Below are 19,827 nucleotides of genomic sequence, written 5' to 3'. Positions count from 1 at the left end.
TAATCTTCATCTGTGCAATGGAGTGTCTATATTGAATCTGATGCGCTGTCAGGTTAGAGTTACCATTGTTGTTGCAAATTCTGCTCTTATGTTCTGTCAATCTGAGCTTAATTTTCCTTTCTGTTTTTCCTACATACAACAATCCACAAGGCAGTTCATGGCTCAAGTTGCCATCTGCTGAGTGAGACAAACTTATTTTTTCTCCTGTCTTTGGATGCACTATGATGTTCCCAATTATTACTTTGTTGCATTGAACGCAATTTAGACCTCTTTTGATTCCTGTGTTTTTGTAGTCCATTATAGGGGTCTTCTTAGACAAGATTTATTTTTAATTACGAGATCTGGTGTGCAAACAATGGTTTCTGGTCGAAGAGGCTGTGAAAATCTGGTCCCTGCTGCAGTAGCTCCCACCAATCATTTATGATGTTTTGATTTTGTTGAAAATGTGTGGGGATAGACACAATCCAGATTGCGTGTCCTTACACAACACAGGGTCTAATTCATCATTTCGATCAAAAATAACATTGCTGAAGAGACTATTCTTCCCATACATCTCATCCTCAGTCTGCTGGAATAAAGTCACTCTCACTCTGAAAATGATCTCTCTTTGACTACCATCTGCACCTGTTTACCACCTGTTTCCACTTGATGCTAATTTGTGATTGCTAAACCCAATAATATGCAATTTGTGAAACATTAATAAATTCCAAAATAAGAAACGTAAATTGAAAGTCATTGTCAGGTAATTGTTCTTTCCAGTTGCAAAAATAATGAGGCTTAAGATTCAGTTAGTATCACTATTTTTGTGATTGGAAAGGAAAAACATTTTGATAAATTCCAAGCTTACCATTGCACAATCGCTAACTTATTACTGATTACTGACACACAAACGCTTAGGACATCAGGCCCTAAGTCTCAACGTAAAAGCTCTGACCAGGATAAGCCTGGGTGGTTTATCGACCCACGGTCCTTCGCTGTGTATCTGAAATCGCATCAAGGTCCCGGTCTACCGCGACCAAAGACTATCATTAGCACTTCTTGCTTTTGGGAGCTAGTTTTCCTTTCCTGTTTCCCTCGTTTGATTTGTATTTTTTGCCATTATTTTGTGTACTAAATTGTACTCTATTTTTCTAACTTGGAGTGGGATATTCACTGTATTGTGTTTTTGACATTTTAACTGTTTTGGTTCTTCTAAATGCTCTACACATTTTCTGTAATTTAAGCCTGTCTACTCTGTGCCATAACTAACAGGAGTGGGGCTCAGGTTTAACTACTAAAACCTTCGATTAGACCTAAAAAGCTTGTGACTTTAATACTCTTGGTGGAATCCCATCAACTCCATCTAATAGTTCACTTTCCTACAATTATGTGCAATTTTCACAACCCTACAGCAAACTATACAATGTAACTCATGTCAGCCCCACCACACCCACACACATTGAGCTCATGATCAGGCCTGAATTAGAGAAGTCAAAATTGACAACAACATTTAACATCTCAAACACAAATAACTGAACAATTGATTAAGAGCTCAGTGATAGAAAGTCAAACATTATACACTACAATGAAATGCAAAATGAAGGGCATGAATTTAGATTGTAGAGATGTCATCTCACCGGGTTTGCTCTTCTGATTACTCACACTGTTTACTCATTTCTGTTTAAACATAGGTAAAGGTAATGAAACATTTGGGAAATGCAATTGGACATGATCAAAAGATGGAGAAATGTAGTATAATTATTTCCAGTCATTGTAGGTGCAACAGAATGAAACGATAAAAGCTTTGAGAACATGAAGGTAGTCGGCCCTCTAGGTAACAGCAAACAAGTAAAGAGGGAAAATATCTTTTGCACAAGTGGTACAAAAAGCACTTGTTTCTAATTTGGGTGAACAATGCTGAGCAGTGTCAAAAAATGCCCGGGCTCTAGAGTTCCAAAATTTTTGCCATGATATGTACAAAAACAAAACCCAATATGTAGACATTGGATCAATAGTATTTGAATTGTCCACATGGAAGGATGGTAAACTTTTTAGGAGTGTGGTATGTGTGGTCAGTGGAGAACAGCCTGAGCTGCTCATTTACCTTACCATATCAGTAGTATATAGTGTACTGCACTGCAATACAGAGCAGAGTAGAAATGACACTTTTTAGCCGAGAGTAGCTGTTTCATGCTTGCCTCCAATTGATCAAGTTTGTGGATCCTCCTCTCCAAGGCCTACTTCAGTCCTTTAACACCCACATACCTAATGGCTCTCAGGAACACTTGAAGTAACACAAAAACACATCATCTTGAACAAGATATGATACAATGTTTATTTTTCCTTTCTCAATTTCTCTACTCAGAATACTGATTAAACAATTGACCTATGCAGTGACAGAGTGGGCAGCATTGGCATGGTTTCTGTCAGTTGCAAATATGGCCCTTTAGTCTGGCATAGCTTCTTCATCCATGTAACAATCTATCATTTTGCTCTAAGCTAGCTTTTCCCCATTTAGATAATATGCACATATGTGCCCCTCTTATATTATTGATCAAGAAGCAGCTTTTAAAAAGCAGGACATATGCTCTATAATGTTACAGTGAGAATAATGCTATAGGGAATGTAGCAGTTGGCTATCTAACAGTTATATGTAATAGCTTCACACAATGGAGACCCTCCTCATTGAACTTAAGAACCATCTCCTGCCAAAATGAAGCTATAGCTCTCCAAGTAAATACCTCCCTTATTTTTATTTTAGCTACTCTCTGTCTCACAGTTGAAAGAAATGGAATTCCTATAGAGCACTCCTTTCTTCCTATAGCTTGCAAACTCTTTAGATGTCATCCTAAGTTCAACCCTAAACTCTCATGGTCACATTGCCATCCTTTCCAAATGGACCTGCAGCAGAGTTTAGATTTAAAACCTGTAATCCAAGACATTGTTCAACAATAAATAATACCACTCTGCACACCTCAAAGATCTGGACTAGTGTATCAATTGCAAGCAGTATAACCCTGCCAACCATTAGGTCAGCAAGACAAACTGAGCGCAGCTGGTGGCTCACCTGTACCCTTCTAGTTACTTTTGAAACATTCATATGAGGCACATTGCTCACCCAACTCAACAGAAGGGAGATCTTGAGCCCATTACATTGATTGTCTCAGCCTCTCTCCTGATCTGTAGGTATTTAATGATCAGACCCTTATCAAAAAGGATGGTTTCCCTAAAGAACTGGTTCTCAAAGCACTCTACTCTTATAGAGCCCTCTGTATCAGACACTCATGCATCAGATCACATTATGGTCTACATCCAACCACAGCATGACCACAGTATGCCCAGCCATCCTGTGGGAACACAAATGTCTGCCTAATGGTGTGTAAATCTCAGAATATTAGCTAACTTCCCCACAAAGCATGGTGAGGATCCGATAATATGAAAAACAAATTTCATCGGCAGAATCAAACTCAAATGCTCAGCAAAACAAACATGCCCTCATTCACATTAAAATCATCCCAATCTCAAACAAACATGCCCTCATTCACATTAAAATCATCCCAATCTCAAACAACAAACTGCCACCAGTCCACATAACAAATCAATGCATAAGTCTATGTACTGGAATTAGAAAACTTGAGAGAACTAAATTTAGAATGAGATCTTTTGCCAAATGAATATATCCACAAGGACAATTTTGGAACTAGACTTTCTAAATATTCTTTCCCACCGAATTGTGAAACAACAATATATGGCAAATATGAAACTGTCTGCTTAAGACAGGCCATCTCTGCGTGGAATAAAATCAGTTTTCTGGAAGAGAGGTTTTAAAAATAAAATTGAAAATTGACTTGCAGTCATGATTATACTGGCACAAGAAGAGAGAGTGTCACTGAAGTTGATCAGAATAATTATTATACCAAACTCTATGCAGAGAATAGCATGAAGCGGATGAGATGTTCACGTCCTGAAGTACTACCTCGCCAGAGCAGAAGACATTAACGTTTTTTCCAACCCCTAAACGGAGATAAACTGTCAGCCAAAGAGGGATTCTCTTTGTTTATCCCAAGCTCGTACTGCTGGGAAAAACCTTGTCCAGCAGCCTAAGGCTTCTTTTTGTGAATGGTGATCAATGAGCCTGCAATGCTGACGTCATCACTATAGAAAGTGAGAGCAAATAGAGTCTCTCGGCTCCTTTTACTATCACTGTGTTTGGTGCTGAAGAGCACAGCAAAGCCCCCTAGAATACTGATCACAACGGCAGCGATATCATTGGAATGGGGAGCTTCTCACTCTCAAGCCCACTAGACCTCAGGGCTATTTTTTACTCTAAAGAACAATGGGTTGGGACATCAGGCAACACCGTCATCCCTTCTGTACCCATAGAGGGCTGGTTAATGGAATTATTCCCAATTTGACAAATGTAGGGAGGCAGAAAATCCACTGGATAGCAGGGCCGGTTAGGCACTGGTCTGTCTGGCATCAGGCTGCACCCCAGTACCCCCAAAAGGGGCAACAGTATTCTGTCATACATCAAAGTCAGATTTGGGGATTTGCATCCAATCTGCCCCCCTGGGTGGACAAAGCCTACAAGATACCAGGGAAATAATCAATAAATGGACAGCATTTTAGGATTCTCACTGCAGATACGCTATTCTTCTATATCCATTAAATTGCAAACAGCTCATGCATACATATGACAGAGTCCTTGATATCAAAAATTAACTTCTCATTTGCCAAGATATTTGACTCCTATGCCCATGAAAAAATACATCGAGGTGGGGTTCGGCAAACAGCCTCACAACACAACGGCATGATATTCAGAAGATCTACAACCTTCAGAAGTCTAGCTAATGTCTGCAACATCCAAATGTCAGAAAACACTATCTAATTAAGATCAGTTAATTGTATACGATGGTAAGAGCACACATAAGCCAATATACATTAAAAGGAGAGATGGAAAGAGGACACAAAGGGTCTGCATGATTTACCCATCTAACTGGATATACCTAAAGACTTGTTCGCCAACATAGCAACCGTTGTCAGAGGAGGGATAACCAACTCTAGTGAAACAGGAGAAGCATTACACTGAGACTCTTGTCATGTTTCCACAAACCTTCCACAACTGGAGGTGTACAGATCATCTTACCTGGCTCATCTTATCTGGTTCATTTTATCTGATTGTGGAAAATAATTCAATGGAGGATTCAGATTGTTCCGTAAGGCAAATGTAATTAATAAAGGCGGCAGAGGTAAGATGGACCATGAATATTGCCCAAGAGGCACACACCCAACAGAAGTATTTGAATTTTTTTTAGAACCAGTGTTTTCCATGATAATGTAAGCTATTGATATATTTTTTCATTACAATTAAATTAAAACTGTGTCAGGAAGTCTGGATGACTTTGTCTAAAGAAAGCCACCCTGGACATCTATTTCCCTGGCGTAAATATATTGTGGGTGCCCCTATCCAAACATCTGCCGGGCCAGCTGCACTCAGTCAAGCAGCTGGTTATTTAGGAGTTACTGCTTGGGAGAGCCGATAAAGTGATCCTAAATCTGTTTGTAATGCTTGATGTCACTGACCATAAAATTCTGTTAAGCTGGTTAGGTGAAGAAAATGGGATACCCTATCCATCAAATTATTGGTAAGGGTAAGCAACTCCTCCGTAACCAGAGTAACTTAGGATAGGTGTTGAGCTCAGTTGGCATAACCTAGGCATACCAAATTTGGAGTACCCCAGTGTTCCCCGTGTATACATGTGTGCACAATTTGAGGCCAATGTACTGGACAGAGAAGGTGATTTGGCGTACCTCTATTAGAACCATTCATGATATATAAGTAAACACTTAAGAAAAGTGATCTACCTCTGAATGGCGGAAAACTGCAGGTGGGCATATCACCTTTGATTGATGAAGTAGATTTACAGCATTTCTCCTCCTGGGTTTTGGCAATGAGATTTGCATGGACAATAAGGTGAAGATCATGGGTTCCCTTTTTGCTCCTTCCTCACAGGGAAGACCATCACCAAGCAAAGCAGTCCTTACATGTGCCTATTGGTCAATAAATGCCAATGCCTTGACGAACAAGCATGAGCAAGAGCTGGCCTCACCATCTTTCTAGCACAGATTACCTATTGTGGCAGCAAGTTCCTGGAAGCTTAAGCCAAATATCTGCTTTGTTTTTAAGTAACCTAAGCCATGCTACCTCAGTGGTAGTGGCAGTGAATAACTTGGACTCTAGTTCTGCAATCTTTCAGATGCTGCTGATGCTGCCAGTGCTAAAGGGTTCACTTTTTGAGGGCTTCATGCATACACTGTTGAACAATCCATTGGAGGTAATAGGGTGATATGGTCCAAACAGAACTCTTCACACAGAAGGAGCCTCTTTTTCACAACACTTGACAAAGAATGGGAATTACATCTTGTCAGTGTGGTTCTATTAGATCCATGTACATTCTGTATCTCTGTAGGACCGAAATGCCTTGTATTATTGCATGCATATATTATCAGTACTATTGTTATTTTAGTGAAGATTTAACAAACCTAATAAATAAAGATTCCCATGTAGCCAAGGTGTAAATAATAGTAAGCCCAACAAGTGGGTTGTACTACTGAATATCGACACCAACATTATCGTAATTACTTTATCGAGGACAGAATATCGAGGGCCCAAATATCGGTAGGTAATTGCATTTAGGGAAGTATAGGTTTACTATTCCTAACTCCACATCTACGTACCTTGAAGATATATATTCTGTTTAGGTACATTTATGTGGTGTTAGGTATGGAAAATATAGACCTACTTACCTTTTGTTATTTTATTTTCAATATTCTATCCACAATATTCTGTTCCATCGATATCGTTGATTTGACATTCAGGAGGCACACCCAACAAGTGAAAGTCTGACTATAGTCTAAGAGTGAACAATTATCAGTCCTCACCTTACTTGTGCACACCTAAAAAAATGTAATTATGAGACATCAATGTTTTGTTTGAAAATGTGTTTTGAGAATGGCACAGTTGCTGAGATTTAAAGGTCTGAACCAGAGAAACCCAGATTTAATTTATTTTTGTGCTCTTTCTCATACAATGCAAATGGTCGCTTTGACTAACTTTTGCACAGTAATTTTGCTCTGAAACTTTGGCGCAAGAGCACTGCAAAACAGCTTTGAATTGTGTAGCTCCAATGCAAAAGGGGTGTAGTAGAGGTATTGTGACAAAGAAAGGAAAGCCCTACTAATATTGTGGGGCCTGACTTTGCAATCCCAGGATCAGCTACAAATAGTGCACAAAAATCATGCATTTTACTAATGCGTGATATGTGTAATGGCTCAACAATTATTGTTCTGAATAAAAACAGGTTTTTTTGTGTGACTGCCACTGAAGATAGCAGAACTTTGCAGACACAGGGGCATATTAATAAGGGCTGTATCTCTGCTTTTTTGGCTTTACAAGCCAAAGAAGCGGAGATAAAAATATCGCCCTATCAACAACAGGGTGCTAACATGCAAAATCGCATGTTAGCACCCTTTTTCACTACGCTTCCCTTTGCATCTCTAATGAGATGCAAAGTGGGTGTTCCAGAGCAAAATAATAGGAGAAATGTCGCTAAGCGACATTTCTCCTATTATCAAGCTTCACGCTAACCCTGTTAGAGACAAAAAAAGCAGCGCTAACCGCGGTTAACGCTGCTTTTTTACGTCTGCTAATTTTCAGACTTAGCCATGTAATCCAATGGGAGGTGGATTACATGGCTAAATCCACCATGGGCTATCAACAAGGATATCCCTATCCTTGTAGTTTTATCGCTGCATTACCAGCGATAACCTCCCAAAATGCCGCTATCGCTGGATTTTTTATCGCCTAGGCGGTTAGCATTGTTAATAACGCGATAACCAGGCGATATTATCCAGCGATAGCGGACGTTAGCGTTAATTTTCCCTGTTTCTTGTTAATATGCCCCCACAGTGCTGTGTACTTGTATATCCTTTGCGCAATGCAGCGATGAAGATTTCCATGCTGTGCTGTGTGACTTTTACTAAATCTAGCAGAGCTGGGGGCACATTAGCAAGACCGGCGATAAAATTATCGTCGTTTAGCGGCAGGAAACCGCCGCTAAAAAGGGGATAATGGGCTTGCTAATATGTGTTATAGAATTCCAATAGAAGCCCAGGTTAGATGTGAAGGACATCTAATCTGGGCTTCTATTGGAATTCTATAACGCATATTATCAAGACCATTATCGTCGCTTTAGCGGCAGTTTCCTGCCGCTAAAACGGCGATAATTTTATCGCCGGTCTTGCTAATATGCCCCTAAGTTTCTTACTGGAATTTCCCAGACACATATGAAGAAACTACGGGAGATAACACAGTGACAAATGAAAATAATAATGGAAACGATAGCCTTAATAATTAGATGATCCCTGGAGTGTCATTACAGACAGTAGTATTTTCCAAAGTATTATTATCACTGAAGGGAGGGAACTTTGTTCATTGTACTCAATAAATTATATATTCTCTTATTTCTGCTGCTCCCAGGGCACTTTAAGGAGAGTTTATAATCCATGATCATGTAAAGCTCCTGGCCAGATGTTGGTTCTTAGTGCGACCAATGCTGCAGTTGTGAACACGGTTATAGGTTGCAGTAGACCTTGGCTCTTCTCGTGGACAATTGTAAACATTTATGTTTTACATAGGCTTGTATTTCATCTGTGCATCTTTCTCCAGCCTCACTCTCAGGCTCCTGGTTTGCATGGCGCTGCGTGGGTTTGTAATGCTCCTCCTCATGACCTCAGCTGGAAAGGGAGTGCTGCAGACCGGGTGCAAACTCCAGACCAACAAGCGGGATTCCTTCTTTCGCGATGGGGATATCCTCATTGGTGGGGATTTTGTTGTCCATTCGGAGTTCATGTTCTCTGAAACCACCTATAAGGAGGAACCAAAACCTACACTGTGCAAAGGGTAAGAGCAGAGGATCGCATTATGTTTGGAAATGGCAATGATGCTATGAGGCTGTGCATTTAACGTATAACGGTCTATTGGCAACAGAGGGTTGTCAAATAGTGTGTTACCGTGTGGGAACATCAATGCGTGGAGCCTTGCCACAGTGATGGGGGAGATGTGTGTCATGTAAATGCACAGCCTCATAGCATCATTAAGACCAGTCATCCTCAAACAGCTTCTGCACCACTCCAGCATGCAGCATGCTCACCTGATGTTTTGACTGCACCTATAAGTACCTTCACTTGGCACAATCTAATCAGATGATCACAGTATTGAAGAATGCATTTTATGATTGCTTAATATCACAGCCTTTTGTCATATGTGTATACATGTTCTGTGCTGTCTCTTTCTTTCCCACAGGTCCCTCTCCTTTTTTTGCTTATGTGTCCGTAAGTACGCTGACACGCAGTCCACACACCTTAGCGCGTGTGTAGGTACTAAATACTTTTTATAATCACTTTCCACGTGGCACTACTCACTTTGCCACTCACCACTTTCACCGGTCCTGAAGAAAGCCCCATCTTTACTTCCCTGCGGGCTGAAACATGTAGACCAACCACATAGACAACTATAAGATAATCATTTATTTTTTTAGTTGCATCACAAATCTCTTTTAATCATATCCTGAGCCGCCATTAATACAATTAGAAGGCAAGGATTCTCAGAGGTATTTTTAATCCACATCACATCACACTCTTTTGCACCACACCAGCTCCGCTGTAATCAGGCGTTGTAGCACAACCGGGGGGCATTCGGCCACCCGTTTGGGACCCCAAACTAGGTTGGTGTGTGAGGGGTCTTTTAACAAACCCAGTGGGTCCCATGACACTGCCTTGTAGTGATTGTACCACACATATTTGGGTTTGTCCATCATTGTTTAACCATAATATAGAAATCTGTCAGACAATGGCATAGGCAGAGAACTGGTGTTGACAAGATGCACTTGCTCTTCTCCGTGAGCATCTCAGATGCCTGGAGAACCACATTCAAAAAGGACACTCCCACGGGAAGAGATGGGCCATCCAAGGAGGCCGCAGCCACCATACCCTTCTCAATTACGACTCCCCACTGTAATCATAATCTAGGCTAAAATAACAGCTTTGTTCCAAGCTAACAAGGTATTCATAGAGCTTTCACAGGGATTTTTTGCAATCTTAGGAGAGCAGCTCACAACTTCAGTGGTAGCAACTTACATGCTAGCATCACCGGAACACCTGAGAATCATCATAACCACCTTTCATATAACCTGCCGCCGATGCTACCAAAGGTTGATGATATTGTTGCCCAAGAGATCCATCAATGCTAACGACCCCAACAACATCACCAATCCAACTCTGCTCCTTCTGCCATTTCCCTTGCTGAGTTCTCACAGGCTCACCTCCCCTACTGTCGTAGACTCAGCTCCCTCCTCAAACCCCTTGATGTAGCTCTAGGTAGCACTCAGACCTACCTGCAATCTACTGCCTGTAATCAATTATCAAGTCGATGGATTAACAAATACACCCTTTGATGATAACTCAATCACTGTCTTCGAAGAGATTCTTCTGGCAAGACTCAAAATCATTCATAGAATCAAAAATTCTAAAAATGCTGAGCAGCTGTTTTCCGTTCCACCGAATTAAACTTCCCAACATCCCATTTCCCTTTTCTGCAAGTGTGTAGTTGCCGACTGTACAATTAAACACAACAGATAGTTTATCAAAACAGTAATCTAGTGAGACACCAGGGCACAGATCCTTTATAGACATTTTTTAACTCATCCTCCATTTGCAAACTTTTGCCCATAAATGCTGAGGTTTTCACCTGTGTGCGGACATACCTGAGTCTAAAATCGCAACAGACTTACTGTAATTCAAGAAGTAGAACTGGGCACATATCAGATCTAGTGCTCATGCATACCTTAAGAAGCTTCAGCATGTCACTGCAAGACTATTCTTTGTCAGGCAATCCTCACATTTCTCTACAGCTCTCAACACAGCTGCTCCATCCTCTCCATAGTAGAAGCACTCTCTTCCAAACACCCCTCTCAGGTACTTTCAGTCTTGAGGCAGTGTACTAGACACCCAATACAAACTTGTGTATTGCTTCTACCACAACAATTTTGCAGGATGATCACACTTGGCAAGCTGGGCCTACCCAAATCCAGAAAGCAAAGGAAGGTCTCACAGTTATGGTACAACAGAAAATTGGCAGAGAACAGATTGCCCAGCCGTAAACCTGAACACCAATGGTGATGAAGATCTAATATGCTGCAAGAAACACTAGAGGGATTGCTATACATCTGTAGGCGTCATTGACAATATTTAATCAAAAGCAGTGGAATTTTCATATCTATGAATGGCCAATATGGACACTAACAACACCATCTGCAGGGCTTCAGAAGGATCAGATTCTTTGAATGCAACATTCTGAATATCTGACATACCACCTGGAGCAGCCCAGATGCCCTCCCTTCCCTCTGTTATGTATCCCAGGGTCCAGAGCCCAGGTCTACAGGCTTTAAATTTCTAAATCTAACCCACGGGTGCAAGAACTTAGTTCAGTGCAATGTCACTGCGTAAGGAAGTCCAGATTACTGCAGCCCCTGCACACAACCCACTGAGCATTTCTGGAGGCATGGTTCTTGTGCTTTCCGGGTAACTAACAGCCCATAAATGATTCAGGGATGCAGAGGTAATTCAATCCTAATTTCTTTCTAAGAATAGCACAGTCAAGCACAGCAGTAAGAAAAGGCTCTATATATTTTAAATTGGTCATTTCAACAGTTTCATTATGTTTATTACTTCATGAATAATACCACAGAGAATATAATTAACACATCACTTGTGCATGTTGCTTGCGGCGAGAATAAAATAAACAGTTAAAAACATTTTTTAGAATGTTCTGGTCAGCCTAGCACCTTAAAGCTTCTTCTATGCTCTACAATATAGGAAAATTGAATAGCTAATTAACCTCAAATATTTCTAGGGTACCAGTGCACTGCATTCCTATTCATTGCAGATCAGCTGTGGCTATCAGACTACAACCAAAAGAGAGTGTTCCCTTGGAAGGAAAACCAACGATCAGCTGGGCTCAGCTCCTAACATTTCTGTATCAACTCTTTGCATGAAAGTGGATGCTCAGTCAGTTTGCACACAAATCATGACAACCTAGTGCAAAGGCTTTTCCATTTCACTATAGGATAGTGACCACTGACTTTTAGCCTACGTTGCTAAATCTAGTGGGGACGATCCAAAATCCGAGATGCAACCAGTCTAAACCAGCAAGTTGAAAATACGTCAAGTTGGACTACATGCTTATCTTACACTTTGTTAAATCTTGAAATGTAGATATTGAGTAGTATGTGGCAGCCTTAGGTCACCAGATGCTATAACAAATCAATGTTTAAATGTGTCTTACACTTTCAGAAGTCCTTTGAAACACAATAACAGGCTGAATGTAGTCAAACAGCTGCTTCGAAGAAGTATCCTGATGCAGAGACAGGCTCACTCAATGTTTTCGAAATTGAATCTGACTTTTACTGTTATTCCCTCAAAACTGCTTTCACCACCTTCTTCACACCAAGTGAAAAGAAGCTGTCAAGTCTGTTGAGACTACCTGTGGAGCCCTGCCCACTGCGCGGCTCACTCTTTCTTCACCTTGAAGCTGCCCTCAGGGCTCTCTCCTTCTCAAGGTGCCAGAGTCCATGATGTGACTCATCATCACACATCTCCTGAAGGAACAGTCAGCCATTCTAATCATCAGGTCCACCTTTTGCTTGGTTTCCAACTTACCATCCTGGGAAGATGCTAGAACTAGAGGTTCCAGGACACACTCAAGAGAATATGTAACGGAACAACATCCTACACAGAGCTCTACTGGAGTTAGTGACTGAGAGGGACAATGAATCTGCTCTGGCCAACATCAGAGGTTGAAATCCTCTTGATTTCAGTGCCTTAGACATACCTCTTGGATAGGGAAAGCTGCAACATTGTAGATATTTTCAGAACAGAGCTGGGAGTTTCTATTCCTTTCACACTTGCCCTGCCCACCACTCAACCAAGCAAAGCAGCCGAGCTCTGGGAACTCTCTCTACAGTTTCTTCATTACATATTCTGCACCACATTATAAGACTACAGCAGCGCAAGACATAGTGTCCTTTGAATGAAGTAGGATATCAGGTCAGGGTCTGACTCTTTTTATAATCTGAAAGAGCGAATCAAACCAAACCTGTTTTCAGCTCTCCAAAGCCTGCTAAGTTTGATGGATGAACAGTCACACTCAAACAAAATTTCATATGCATTCTTAGGATAAAGTTTCTCTCCCTCAGTGTCTGTACCTGAAAAGTAATTGTGTACTTCCATCCATAGGAAAATATTTCTGCAAAGAGTCGCACATGCCCATATATCAATACGGGTGTACAGATCTAGAGTTTATGGAACTCGGGTATGGAGTTAGTGAACTGAGTGATAATACAACTTCAAATATCTTCCTGAGAGCCGCATTAGAAGAGTTTATGGATGGAGACAAGAAGGGTCTGTGATTGAAGTGCCAATGGCAGGAAGTGCAGGTTATGGCTTTGTAGCAGTACTGATTGGAAGTAAGGACAATGTGAGAGTGTGTACATTGTACTGCAATCCTATAACACTTCATACCCCTAATGAGGTGCCAAAGGATGTGAATGTATGTGTCCGTGTATACAAGCATGGGTATGTGAGTGGATGTGCTGAGAGGGGATGGGAGCATGCCCTTCAATTCCCACCCTTGGACAGGCAAATACTTTTGATGTATTTTCAAAGGCAAATCACTTAATCTCCCCATGCCTAACAAAAACATTGAATGTGTCCTCATGTAACAAAACTGCTGCTCATATCAAACGCTTTGATACCCGATGTCTCGGGTCTAGTTTGCGCTATATAAAAAGTAAAAAAAATAAATTGACTTAGTGGAGACACTATATACCCATGATTTCTTTAGTACATCTCCCTCTCACCTATGATCAAATGTTGGTATGTATGGTCATTTGACTACTATCATGGCCCTGCTTGCTGGCGTACCTATTGTTGGATTTAGGAGGGATTAAATCGCAAGAAATTCTAATCTGTTGATGGTGACCAGCCTGCCTTTAAAGCCTCGCAAGGTGAAGGGTTGGATCTAGGATCTCTGCTATTTAACTAGTCCTGCCTCTGCTGCCTCATTCTCTTTGTTGAGTGCAACAAGAAATCTACCTGGCACAGTGATTAATATACAGGCAAAGAAAGAAGATCTGATGGCAACGCATCTGAGATAAATAGGGCCATCACATCTTGAAGCAAGCGGGATGGACTGGCACAACAATGGTGATTTCAAGTTGGACCCATGATAGTCAAGCATCTTATCAAGTAGATTTGTTCATGAAACCCTTGTTCTTTAGTTTGCCTTCCCTTCTAACTGCAGTCCCCGAACGCAAAGGAGAAGTGGAATGAGAACCAACTCACACAAAATAAAGAACCACTCCAAGGGCCATGATATATGGCTGTTTCTGACCGCACACATTTTTCTTATGTAAAAAAGCAAATTGCGATTTGGTAACACATTACCAAATCGCAATGTGGAATTGCACATACATACCAATTAGCTATTTGGATGGGGTGTGTTAAGGATGTCCCTTAAAAATACTGAATCACAGTGGTATGTATGAATGTTGTGCAACCGAATTATGGCCATTCATTAATGTTTTACTGACTACTACAAGGTTGTGGTAACCATTTGCAAATTCCTCTTTGAGAGTGTAAAAACAACATTTTTAAGAGCAGGCAGGGATCCCACAGACCAGTGCCTACTCTTAAAAAATGAAACTTCAAAGCTTCTGTTTTTTTCTTTTTATACACAAACTTTGATGTAACACTGTGGGGAGCATCAATTGTGGACTGCATGTACTGTGATGCAAAGGAGCAAACCTTTCTAGGATGTGATTTAGTGTCTGGCCACACCCTTTTTCCTGCCCATGCTGTTTTTCATAACCTCCTTGAGCTCCTTTCATTCCTTGCATTCCGGCCCATTGATTACACTTCATCCGGCATGAGCTGGAGATTCTGGCCCGAGCCGGATAGTACAGCTTGAAGTGGAGAGCACAGCTTGAGCTGGAGATTCCGGCCTGACTGCGGACTTAAAGATACGACTCGTAAATGACCTCTGTGAATACCAAAAGTGGTAAAGTTTGAATTTTGTCTCAGATTGCCTTTGTGAATTGGGCCTTTAGACTTTTGGTCTTATTTCAGACCAAAAGTCTAACTTTACTAGTTCTAAAGTTAGACTATTGGTCTAAAGTTAGACTTTTGGTCTAAACCTGGACCAAAAGTCTAAGTTGACTGGTAGTAAAGTTAGACTTTAGGTCTATGTTAGACTTTTGGTCTAAGTTTACCTAAGTGAATCATGCCCTATCACTGTAATGTCTAAGTCTGCTGAGAACAGTCTGCTTGATCACTTGCTAACCTAGACCCTGGAATCTGTTTTTTTTTCTAGCAGGAATCCTGAGAAACCTAGAATGAGCTGCTGGCATGGGATTTAATTTTAGGCATCTTCCAAGTGCTAAAATCCTGATAAGTCTTATTCGGGAGGGGTGGAGGCAGATGGTGGCTCTGTCAACTGCTTCGTTGTGCTTCTGTGAAAGTTGAATTCTTCACATCATGACTAATGGAAAGTGTGATTTTCCTGAAATAAAGGAAGTATGCGCTCATTGGGAAGGGCCACAGTTTTTTTTTTATAGATAAAGGGAGTTTTGTGTACGAGGTTTCAGGAAGAAACACCAAAACATCTTTGATCCTAAATAATTGAATGAAAGTAGTTCGCTGGAGGCGTGTCCTGAAGTTTCATGTAATTTCAGGTGAGGATACATTTTTAATCAGACATCTGGATTTGGAACTAGGAAGTGACATGGCACTGAAGCCGTTCTACCTGCTTCCAGCAGAAGCAACTGGAAGGACTTGGCTTCACAGATCATTTATTTTTGTGATTTTATATAGCGCGGACACTGCTCTGAGGCATCAGAGTGGTGTACAATAAGCTCAAAACATATTGATAACAAATAAAAAATATACATGAACATTGAAGGTGGAGTGGTCACCATGTTAACCTCCCTCAGGTAGCTAAGTGCTTCACTTATATAAATAGCAAAAACATAGCAAAGAAAAGCAGGTAGTACATTGCCATGTGAGGAATGTCAATAGTTTACACAGGTTGAGGATGAGATGTGATTGGGGAGAAGGTGCGGTTTAGGCCAGGTGTTGTTCAAAGAGAAAACTTCAAGATCCTTTTTGATGGTGACATGACATGTGATTAGCTGGAGGCTCAGCGGAAGAGAGTTGCCGATTCTTGTGCAACTTCCAGAGAAGGATTGGTTCATGTATTGCTTGGGCTTGTGCTTGAAGGTGGGAGGCAGTTTTTCAGAGAGTTACAAGGCTCAAGAGTAGTGAAGAGCTTATGAGTGGTGTTGGCAGTTTTAAATTGAGGCCTCGTCTCTATGGGCAGCTACAGAAGGGAGCAAAGAATGGGGCAGATGTGGCTGAATTTCTTGTGTCCTGTGATGAAGAGGGCTGCAGCATGTAGGACCTAGGTGGACTTTGGTATGCCAGATAGGAGTTCAATGTCATAACCAGTCTTCTTGGCATGAGCACCTGGACAACAGGTTTAAGGTCTTGTGCTGAGATGAGGTTCTTGATTCCCTAAAGCAGCCCTAGCTGGAACCAAGCACTCTTACCAATGAAGAAAATATGGCTCTAGAGGTTAAGAAATCTGTCAAAGTGGAATCCAAGAGATTTGGCATTCTGAGTGATGAAGGGACAGTCATCAATGTTTGGGAGTAGTTCTATCCAGCCTTGGATCTAAGAGTTAACTTTCTTTGGCTGGTTGAGAAGAAATCTGTTTTCACCGGGATTAGTTTGAGGTGATTATATGCCATCCAGGCTTGAAGTCAATTCAGGTAGTTGGCTGATTCTTCTGGGTTTGATATCTTCGGGTAGATGTGGGTGTCTTTGCCATACAGGTGAAAGAAGACTTCTGAGTTCCCATAGATCATACAAAGGGGTTAGATTTAGCGGTTGAAAAGGGTTGGGGAGCAAATCGAATCCTGGTGGACCACTTGTTGCTAATATGATTGAAACTGAGATTGCGTCCCCAATTTTTACTATCTGAGAGTGGTTTGCTAGGTATGCGGTGAACCATTTAAGAACAAGACTATAAATACCTGTTTGAAATCTACAAGAGGTGTTAAACAGAATCTCTCACAAAGTCAAAATGGCCTCCTGGAGTCATTGGTTTTTCATTTTTCATAACCAAACTCAAGCTTTGGGAGTTTGATTTTTAAAAATGAGAAACATTGTAAAAATGTGATGAGCAGCAGTCATGTTTGACCATGAAGGCGGTTCTGCCAGTGTTAAGAAATGTCCACAAGCCGGCAGTCAACTCTAGATTTGAGGATGGGAGGTCCATCATGGTGACAGAGTCAATTGCTCCATCAGCTGGACGTACATTATTCCATCTACCTAAATCTAAATCAGGACCAACATGTTTATCTCTGACATGCAAGATAAAACCTTTATCCATCCACACCCAAAATAGCTGCTCATGCCTTGAACTAACAGTATGTCTAATGCTAATCTTTCACTTAGTACTGCTGATGAATACTAGTATTCACTGTTTTTATTTTATCATATATTTTAAATCATTTTCACCACTGATTGTCCAAACAACGTTGATTTGTTATGCAGATTCCACATACGGTATTACCGGGAAGTGTTGGCAATGATTTTTGCCATAGAAGAAATTAATCAGAGTCCAGACTTACTATCAAATATCACCTTGGGCTTCCGGATCTTTGACTCCTGCATGTCCGAGGCCAGGGCCATTGAGGGCACGTTGGAGCTGCTCTCTGGTAAGGATAGACCAGTGCCTGGCTACAGCTGCCAGCGCCACCCTCTCCTCGCTGGAATCATTGGAGAAACAATGTCCTCTCTGACCGTCCCCATGGCAGTCATCATGGGAAGCTTTCACTACCCACAGGTACAAAGAAAACATTTAAATAAAGAACAGGTTATTTGTGAAGACTGAAGATATACTCTGTTGGTTTAAACAATTCTTCATCACTTGAGTCAAAAATGAATACCCTACCATTGAAGGGAATTTAAAAATGTCCCGATCAGATGCTTTCTCCTCTGGTCACCTGCCAATATGAAATGTGCCTGATCAAGTGCTGCACGGATTTACAAGACATCTGACTAGACCTCTCCTGAGCAATATCTCCATCTATATCAGAAGATGGTTGAGAACATGTGAAGGACACTGCAGGTCCTTCCCCAGCTGGTGATTCTTCATGGGCTTAATTTGTAAAAGATCAAGTGCAGGTCCCTATGTTTTAATTCAGAAACCAATTGCCAGTGCTACTGAACCTTTGAGGGTAAATCGAATTCCAAGGCAATGCAGTTTTCATTCCACCTCTTGCCTCTTTCATATACCACCATATATTATTTGCCCCTATAGCTCACTCCTGCAGGTTCTTCTGCATCTTGGCTTTCTCTGTTTGTCACTGTTTTTTGGTCTTTCTATTTCTTCTTCTTTCCTCTTTTTCTCCCTTTTCCCTCTTTTGTTGTGCCCCCTATATACCTGCCTTGCAGCCTGTTTGTCAGCATCTGGGCTTGTGGTTCAGTGACAGATGGATAGTACGGCATCAAGATCACTTACCACTCACTCCTATGAATGTGTGGACCCGTACTTCTCCTCTTTCTGAGGTCAACGGTAGGTATTCTGCCCTTTCGACTAGATCTGATGTTTTCTCATTTACACAAGGACTAGTCACACTGAACTTGAACCACTAGAACTATCATGTTTTAAAGTTGCACTAACTTGTTACTGTTTGGTGAATGCCAAGCAGTTCTTTAGATGCCCAGTCTAATGTGTACCCAAGCACAAAACAAACTATGGGCCTGATTTATGTCCTGGGGATGGTCCGTTGTTCTGCAAGAGCGACGGAGTAAATAGCTCCATTTCCGTGCGGGGGGGAGGGGCTTCCTGCCAGATTTATAAACGACCACCAAGCTGGCGGTCATTTAAAAAGCACTGCCAAGAACCACCATCACGGCGGTGCCAGTCAATATATTTTGCTGTTTGGTGCAGGACAGAGCCCTGCACCAAGCAGTTTTATTTTTTTATTTTCGAAGAGAGTATTTTCTTTTGAAAATAAAAAATAAAATGAGAGGACTCTTATGGCGAGGGGAGCATTTATCAGATTTCGCTGCCCTTTACAGCCAGGGTTTTCCTGGTGAAGATGGGCAGTGAACACTGACCTCTAATTCCACCCATTTAAATCAGGTGGGTGGAATTTGAGGTCTGCCTCCAATGGCCCTTACTCCACCGGGTTGTCAGAGAGGGTTAATCATGGTGGAAACAGATTATATCTATGATCCGCCCGCATATAAACATGACAGGCAGGCCATTATCTTTCTGATATTTATACTCCGTTGCTGTATGCATACCGCCAAGATATAAATCTGGCCCTTTGACTATTCATTGAGAAAATGCATGCCTCAAAATATTGTGTCACTTTGTCAAAGAGAAAGTGGAGCCCTATTCCTCAGTCCCCTTTGGGTCACTGACATGCTGCCAGCTAGCAGTCACTATAAGTCTTCAGCAATATGTTACAAGCAGCTTACCCCACAAACATGAGAATACCAAGCAACCCAATGATTGAAGACTGGGTTCAGTGTCCCCTTGCCAAGCTATAGTACCACTCTCTGTGAATTAGGGTGCTGGGGTACCTTTGTGTAGTGGCTTAGGTCCACTGATATTCCTTCCTTAACTCAGAAGCTGCAGCAAAAAACTATGACAAATCG

General features: G+C 41.4%; 1 protein-coding gene across 1 annotated transcript in view; it reads left to right on the top strand.

Moving 5' to 3' along the window:
• The first annotated feature begins 8,732 nt into the window (after window positions 1-8,732).
• LOC146808537 (extracellular calcium-sensing receptor-like) overlaps window positions 8,733-19,827 on the top strand; it is a 33,020-nt gene continuing 21,925 nt past the window's right edge. Inside the window, exons 1-2 of the mRNA XM_085623987.1 lie at window positions 8,733-8,941; window positions 17,710-18,001. Coding sequence (XP_085480113.1) covers window positions 8,733-8,941; window positions 17,710-18,001 — 501 coding nt within the window. The remainder of the gene's footprint in view (window positions 8,942-17,709; window positions 18,002-19,827) is intronic.

Source organism: Triturus cristatus, chromosome 8, assembly GCF_964204655.1.
Source record: "Triturus cristatus chromosome 8, aTriCri1.1, whole genome shotgun sequence".
Classification (NCBI taxonomy): Eukaryota; Metazoa; Chordata; class Amphibia; order Caudata; family Salamandridae; genus Triturus; species Triturus cristatus.
Note: the sequence above shows the minus strand (reverse complement) of the source record. Positions and strands in the feature narration are given on the sequence as shown.